The sequence below is a fragment of the Sinocyclocheilus anshuiensis genome, unplaced genomic scaffold (genome assembly GCF_001515605.1).
Source record: "Sinocyclocheilus anshuiensis isolate Anshui unplaced genomic scaffold, SAMN03320099.WGS_v1.1 scaffold235, whole genome shotgun sequence".
NCBI lineage: Eukaryota > Metazoa > Chordata > Actinopteri > Cypriniformes > Cyprinidae > Sinocyclocheilus > Sinocyclocheilus anshuiensis.
In genome coordinates this window covers 2301712-2310160 of record NW_015552562.1, presented here as the reverse complement: position 1 = coordinate 2310160, position 8449 = coordinate 2301712, and the positions used below count along the sequence as shown (strand labels likewise).

Sequence of the window (8449 nt, the reverse complement as noted above, 5' to 3'; positions counted from 1 at the left end):
TAAAAAATGTACACACCACACACACACACACACACACACACACACACACACACACACACACACACACATATATTATGTACTATTACTATTTGAACTGAATGGAGCTGGACGATGACATCACTGAATCAATAAAGAACTGACTTTAACTGAAAACTGAGTCTTTACTGTTTTGCATTATTACACACTATTTTTCCTATTGAATACTGTAAAGCTGCTTTGACACAATATGTATTGTAAAAAGCGCTATGTAAATAAATGTGACTTGACTTGACCTGACCCAAACAAAACATGTTTTTTTGCAAGTATTTTCAAAAAGGCTGGTTACACAGCTATTTGCTTTAATCACTATAACATATGACTATAATTTGCCACAGAGTTTTTTTGGATTTTAACAAAATCACTTCTCTGCCGTTTTATATATATATCTATATTCATACACTACATTGTCATTATTTTATCTTATATCGTCACACAACCAACTCGATTACAAAGATGACATTTTTTAAGCACCTGTTAAAGTTTTTTAAAGGATTTGTAACTGGCCCATAAAATAAAACTGTGATAATGAAACAAATTATTTAAATGTTATAATGGAAAAAAAAAAACCCATTACATTATTAAAAAACCCTCTAAAAACATGGCATGACCAAAAAAAAAAAAATTGTAATAATTAAAAATAAAAATCCAGGTTGTCCCTATACACTAGAATTTCAAACAGTGGCATGTTTGAGCTGCGAGAGTTTAATAAAAAACATACCACTACCATGTATAAACATAAATGGAGTCTTATAATATACTATACTTTACATATACAGTGGTGTGAAAAAGTGTTGGCCCCCTTCCTGATTTCTTGTAAACGCTTGATTGCAGTTGTTGCTGCTAAGGGTGGCCCAACCAGTTATTAGGTTTAGGGGGCAAACACTTTTTCACACAGGTCCATGTAGTTTTGTATTTTGTTTTCCCTTAATAATAAAAACCTTCATTTAAAAACTGCATGTTGTGTTTACTTGTGTTATCTTTGACTAATATTTAAATTTGTTACATGAAAGTGTGACAAACATGCAAAAAAATAAGAAATCAGGAAGGGGGCCAACACTTTTTTCACACCACTGTATAATAATGTAAAGGCTTACAGCTTGCCTCTGCAACTTATCTTTTAAATATGAAAAGCTGAAACATCTTTCAATAATTGATTAGCATTCTAAAATATATAGAGGCATCTTGCCTCTCACCCATAGGAGCTGAGATAATGTCCATTTTGACAACACCGCACATGTTCAGTCTGAATCACTGCGTGAAGTTAAAGCCCACCCCAGCATTGCATCTGACTTCTGATAACACAACAGGCCACTCCTGACACCGTAGGGTCTAAGAGAACATTTTATTAGACATGTTGCAAAAAGTTAATGTAAATACATGTGTTTATTTGCATCACATACAGTATCTCACAGAAGTGAGTACACCCCTCACATTTTTGTAAATATTTTATTATATCTTTTCATGTGACAACACTGAAGAAATGACACTTTGCTACAATGTAAAGTAGTGAGTGTACAGCTTGTATAACAGTGTAAATTTGCTGTCCCCTCAAAATAAGTGGAAGAGGACTCCAGTGGCAACCTGTGAAGCTCTGGTGAGCTCCATGCCCAAGAGGGTTAAGGCAGTGCTGGAAAATAATGGTGGGCGCACAAAATATTGACACTTTGGGCCCAATTTGGACATTTTCACTTAGGGGTGTACTCACTTTTGTGGCCAGCGGTTTACACATTAATGGCTGTGTGTTGAGTTATTTTGATGGGAAAGGCAAATTTACACTGTTATACAAGCTGTACACTCACTACTTTACATTGTAGCAAAGTGTCATTTTTTCAGTGTTGTCACATGAAAAGATATAATAAAATATTTACAAAAATGTGAGGGGTGTACTCACTTCTGTGAGATACTGTATATCTGTAGGAATGGAAGAGCGAAGAGAAAAGTGCTGCTCAGATATCGATTAGAATTTGAAAACGAGTGTTGATCGCTAAATCTGTACCACACAAATGCAATGCTAAGCAGTCTGAAGCTGGAGATCTTTTATTTGTGTATTAAACAAGATGTATTAAGCTTCCACAGAAGAACTGTAAAATATTCTGATCCTCTCTTTTTCCCTCTCTTGAATATATTCTGTATATATATATAAACCTTTGACAACTGTTAAGACGAGCACAGTTTTAGATTGTACAAACTGAAAGCAATATATGTTTGGCACCAAAATAACAGATTGCAACAATACAGGCGAGTAGAAATTCCCAGAGAGTTCAAACCCTGCACTTGCACCACAGTTTGACTGATTAAACCAAGACAGGTCAAGGTTAGTTTAATATGGATTAGTCTGGACCTAAAAAAAAAAAAATTAGAAATGTACACTGTCATACAGGATCTAGAGTACTTCGGGCCTGAGTTGATGTTTGGTGTAGCTAAGTGTGATTGTACTGTATCTGACAATTCAAATCATCTGTCTGTATAAATGGTATAGGTACTGTAATCTGCATTAATTGTTTTGGTTGTATACTGTGGCATTGCTAAGGAACAAATACGACACACATAAAAACAAAACTGACAAAAATTAATGTTTCACATTGCATAATTCCTATATGAATTAACAGGTAAAAATGAACAATAAATGGCTTTCTTAGACACAAATACACCTTCGCTGCAGAACAAACCTAAACCAGCCCCTTTAAAGCATTTACAAGGAGTGAAAGTGCTCGATTTGCATTTCTCAGCGTAAAAATAATCGTCGGACTCATCTCCGCGATAAGGATCACTTTTTTGAAGTTCCCACTAATGATTAAAGAGCTGCCAAAAAAAAAGAATGGCCGTTTTTAAAATTACAAGTGCAAGTGGGCATAAAAGTACAATCAGCTAGGAAGAAGAAGAAGTGCCAGATGTCTGGTGCGGACGAGTCAAAACAAGGAAAAAAAAAAAAGGCACATATTTTCCCTTTTTCTGTATATATGTAACTCTGTTAATGACACGAGTCGTTTTAAAACTGAAGATATATGGTGTCATACAAAACGTATATTTCATTTCAAACCAAGCTGAAGCCATTATCTCTGTACATATTATTGAAATGATTATTTCAAACTTTTATCATCTGAAGTTAAAAAGTAGGATACTGACTATATAATCTGCGCATAATCTGCGCATACTGGACTGCGTAAGTGCTGCATCGTGTGCAACTCTACATACTGTATGTAGTAAGTGACCTTGGACTGTTAGCTTTCTTCTACTAATAATAGTTGATGCTGGGAGTCAAACACCTGAGACGACATGTATGGGATAATCTATCCATGAGATTCGTGGTTATGTCATTTCAACAGTTCAGCCGTTTGTTAGCTTTTTACAACCTCTAATTACCCGTCTCTTCCTCCGACTGTACTGTGGTCAATCATGGAGTTGTGTGCTGGGTTGCATACAGTCCTCTCTCTCTCACACGCCTCGCCCCCCTCTGCTGTCCCGATGGAGTGGGAGTGAGGGGACGGGGTGGACGTTTAAGGCATCGTGTCCTGCTGCTGGGAGGAGCTTCACTTCTGGTGAAACAGCAGCGATTTGACACTCCCAGCTTTGAATTTTGGTAACTGGTTGCTGATGATCTCCGCCAGCATTTCGGGAAACTCCACGCTGAGGGATTTATTCACAAAGGTGTAGAAACAGAAGTTCAGGAGTCCACCCACCATCTAAGGAGACACAGAGGGGTTAGAGATGTGAAAGAGCGTTTGTGATGCACTTTACTTTCGCGTGAATCCCAATTGTATCGGGTAAGACAAGATTAGGCTAGGATATTCATATCATTTTTTCTATGCACACATAGTCTCAGTTTGATCAAAAGTGGAGGAGGTTCATACATTTTGAAAGAGGACTGTGAAAAAGAAGCTCAGGGACATTTCTTTCTAATTTGATTCAGCAAAGATGCATTCAATTGATCAAAGTTACTTTTTAAGATTTTTGCATTGTTACAAAAAAAACAATGTTTCAAATAAATGATGCTCTTTTAAATTGTGTATACATTAAATATGAAGCAGCACAAATGTCTTCAACATTGATGTTTATGGAGCAGCAAATCAGCATATTAGAATGATTTTCTAGATTTTCTTTAAAATGTAAAGTGCTTTTTAAATAAAATGTATTATTATTATTATTTCTGAAGGATCATGTGACACTGAAGACTGGAGTAATGATGCTGAAAATTCAGGAATAAATTACATTTTTAAATATTTTGCAATAGTAAACAGTTATTTTTAAATGTAATATTTCACAGTATTTATGTGTCTTTGATCAAATAAATGCAGCCTTGTTGTGCATAAGAGACTCCTTACAAAACATTAAAAAAATCTTACCGACCCCAAATTTTTGTAAGATATAAGTGTATTTTCTCATCAGACTAACATGCACCGATGAACAGCACAATAAAAGGTACATTAAAAAAATCTGACCAGTTATGTCTTTAAACTAAAATGATAATTTATGCAATACAAAGACAAACCATAGACATTGGCTCTGTTCCAAATCCTTGTGAGTTGCCTCAGTAGGCAGCATCATTCATAGGCACACTCCTGAGGTGAAAGCTGTTCTAAAAAGCTGGCTTACAATATGAAACCTAGTTTAGGCAAAAAGGCATTGTTTGCTTCAATGTTCAATGTTAAATGTCAAAGTTCAATGTTATAATTTAATGAACAGTTTTGGGGGTAACGCATTACAAGTAATGCAAGTTACGTAATCAGATTACTTTTTTTCAAGTAACTCGTATTACTTTTAAATTTACAATGAAATATCTGAGTTACTTTTTCACATTTATTCACTGACACCTGTCCCCTCGTTTGTGTCAAAGGGCCTTTACAGTTGCCAAAAACATACAAATAACGTAATGCATTAAAAGTAATGCAGTTAGTTACTTTTTTAGGGAGTAACGCAATATTGTAATGCATTACTTTTAAAAGTAACTTTAATTATTGAAAAAAAAAGAACAAATATGTAGCTACTGCTGCCACACAAACTCATGTTGGAGTAGATGACAGGTGAAAGCAAGACTCTCTACTCACACCCAGAAAAGTTTGCTATTTTTTTCCACTTTTGTAAAATTACGGTTACTCTTCCTCCTACTTTCTACACTTAGATTTTGAGTGTGATTCACAGGCCATAAAAGTTAAAAAGAAAGTTGAAAATAGTTAAAGATGAATTTGACTGATGGTTCATGATTCTTATGGCCGCAATAATCATGTAGTGAACATCTGGGAATGGTTGCATAAACTGCTTAGACTAGTCTTAAATGTTAGCCATCTCATTTTTTTCTGCAAGACTAGTCAGTCATAACTTTTCAAAATCAGCAACATAAAAATGTGTATTTGTCTAATTTGAATCCAAAAAGGCTGATTACCACTTAACTAGTAGTTCTTGTAACTAGTTAGTAAAACACAGTCTTCACATAGTGACTGTTTATGCAACAGGCTCCCGATATGGTGACCCTAGTGCTGTGTGTTTTTATGCTTACTGGAGTATTGCATCATTAGCTAAGCGACATGCAAAACTCTACTGGGTTCAACTGTTGATTTGAGTCTCCCGAGAGATATATTAGTATGACAATATGACATTATGAAATTTCAAATCTCAGTTAGGATGCGGCCTTAGCAGGAGCAACTCACTAGGGTTTGGAGCAAAGCCACGGTTTTTAAAAAGCATTATTTAGGATAAAATTCATTACGTCGTGCATGGAGTCCAGTAGCTTAGTTAGCTGATAGAATCGTTGCCAGTTCTTGCTGGAGTTCTCCTCTCTCTTCACAATGGCTTTGCCCAGTTCTTTAATGTAAGACATTCGTAGCTCCTCAAACACTGACTGGCTCTTCAAACCATCCTTCGGCACTGACAAAGCACAAAAACACACAAAGGTTTTGTTACGGTCCTCTGTAAAATGAAGTAATTTGACATCAAACTATGTCATCTGGATTCTCAGGGAACCCGAAACCATTTGGATCAAGCATTAATGGCTTCTAAAGAAGTCACCTGTGCTCAGGAGCAGAAGGACTTTCATGCACAGGTACTCCTCGTTGGACACTTGCAGTCTCACAAACTCATTGGAGATCTTCAGCATCTGTTCACACTGATCAGTCATGTAGGGCAACCTCATCCTTTCTCTGCAGACAGACACACAAGACTCTAATTTAGGCTTTTATTGGCAGTTAAAGGAATAGTTCTCCCAAAAATTGAAATTTGCTCACCCTTAGGCCATCCAAGATGGAGATGAGTTTGTTTGTTGATTGGAAGAGATTTGGAGAAATTTAGAATCACATCACTTTCTCACCAAAGGATCCTCTGCAGTGAATGGGTGCCGTCAGAATGAAGTATAGGAAGTCTTATTATAGACTGGTATTTTATTAAAAAGCAACGGTTTAAAGTTAAAAACGTCTTAATGACAGCTTTTGGCTTCACAAGATGTTAACTGATGGACTGGAGTGGTGTGGATTACTTGTGGATTATTGTGATGTTTTTATCAGCTGTTTGGACTCTCATTCTGACGGCACCCATTCACTGCAGAGCATCCACTGCTGAGCAAGTGATGCAATGCTACATTTCTCCAGATCTGATGAAGAAACAAACTCATCTACATCTTGGATGGCCTGAGGGTGAGGACATTTTCAACAGACGATAACATTTTGTTTATAATGACTGCACTTCCCATTAAAGCTGGGTGTATTTTGATTGGCTGACCATGTTTTTATTGTTCATCAGCTAGAAAAAAATCATTCTGTACGTGATTCTAACGATAGTTGTGGTGTAACCTATTCGCATAGAATTAGAACTACTATTCCACACTTTATAGTTATTATTTTCATTATAGTTTCCATGGTGTGAACGCATCTTTAAACCGCCATAGAGATTATTAAAGCAAATGGCCTGTTTAATGAGAGACATACTCATTGATGACCAGGTCTGGTGCGAAACACAGCATGTTTCCATTGCACTGCTGGTATGACCTCCAACCGAGTCCGAAGGACATGAGGAACAGCCAGGAACACTGCAGGAGGGTCATCTGATCATCCAGGTGAAGGTTCCGGAACCCTAAAAAGAGCAAAACAGAGGTTTTAGTGCATGCTGCGGTTGAAGATTTTCCACACGGCTTTTTAAAGACGTCTCAAGTAGAGATGTAACGATTCACTTTTCCTTTGGGGACATAATTTGAAGTTGGAAAAAGGTAATAAATTACAATATAATCGCAGAATATCGCAATATATTTAAAATCACAATAATATTGTATTGTGACACAAGTATCGTGATAATATCGTATCGTGAGGCCTCTGGTGATTCCCACCCCTATGATTTAAGACAAATTATAAATGAGAAGGTGTCCTTTTATTATTTCTCATACAAAATGCTGCACATATCTTTGTGAAATTTAAATGTCAAATAACAAAACTAAATAAAAAATGTAAAACAAATCCCAAATAAAATAAATAAATAATACAAATAAAAGAAAAAAACTAAGACTTGGCCTGTGCTCTTTCTATGCAGGCAATTCACTGCATTTCTATTACGATCCAAACAAAGAGCAGTTTTTGATTTAAATTAGATTGTACAATTTCAAAACTTGAAGGAAAAACAGAATGTTCCAACTTTAGCATTGTGAAACTATACTACATCTGCACAAAACAAAAACAGCAGATGGGCTGAATGAGAATGCAGATTCACTCTCTGACAGCAGGTGGCACTTGTGGAACAGCAGCTGTAAACAAAGCAGCTGCGCTTATGAACACTACTTTAATACGCATCGCACGGAGGCAAGATGAAAAGAAAATACCATCTAAACTTTTCTGAAGACCGTTCCACTCAGAGACACATTCATATAAACCCCCAAGATTTATTTAAAGTGCCCCTATTATGGATTTTTGAAAATTACCTTTCACGCAGTGTGTAACACAGCTCTAAGTGAATGAAAACATCCTGCAAAGTTTTAAATCTGAAAGTGCACCGTGTATAAAGTTATTGTCTCTCAAAAGAAAGAGTTGACTCTGAATCATTGAAACGAGTCGTTTTTAAAAACGAATCCCAAGCCGTTTCATGTTGACGTCAACATGAAAAATTAGCATATTGCCCGCCCACTTGTTTGTCTTTTTACGTTGGTCTGAATGAAAATGCAAATTCATTCTTCGCCACTAGGTGCCGCTTTTGGAGCGGTAAAATAGCGGTTTCCCCGGTAACGCTGTACACAAAGCAGCACTGCGCTCACAAACGCTGCTTTATCAGGCATTACAGGCTAGATGAAATAGAAATGAAACCAATCGGACCAATCACCGCAGATTAGCGTCACGCAAAGGAGCAAGTAATCGTTGAGCAATTAAGGTAAAAATAAATGCATATTATAAGACAATGAAAGTGTTTTTTGACCTTGCATGCATGTCAACCTGTTGTTGGG

The 8449-nt window shown here is 36.4% G+C and overlaps 1 protein-coding gene and 1 long non-coding RNA gene across 2 annotated transcripts in view; one reads left to right on the top strand and one right to left on the bottom strand.

The window, feature by feature from the left end:
• The window catches only part of LOC107664760 (uncharacterized), an 18552-nt gene that overhangs the window by 8469 nt on the left and 1634 nt on the right, over nucleotides 1-8449 (top strand). The window contains exon 2 of the long non-coding RNA XR_001631489.1: nucleotides 8334-8339. This is a non-coding gene — a long non-coding RNA (uncharacterized LOC107664760). The remainder of the gene's footprint in view (nucleotides 1-8333; nucleotides 8340-8449) is intronic.
• Nucleotides 1900-8449, bottom strand: part of nr3c1 (nuclear receptor subfamily 3, group C, member 1 (glucocorticoid receptor)) — a 44948-nt gene continuing 38398 nt past the window's right edge. Inside the window, exon 9 of the mRNA XM_016455404.1 lies at nucleotides 1900-3722. Coding sequence (XP_016310890.1) covers nucleotides 3570-3722 — 153 coding nt within the window. The 3' untranslated portion in view covers nucleotides 1900-3569. The remainder of the gene's footprint in view (nucleotides 3723-8449) is intronic.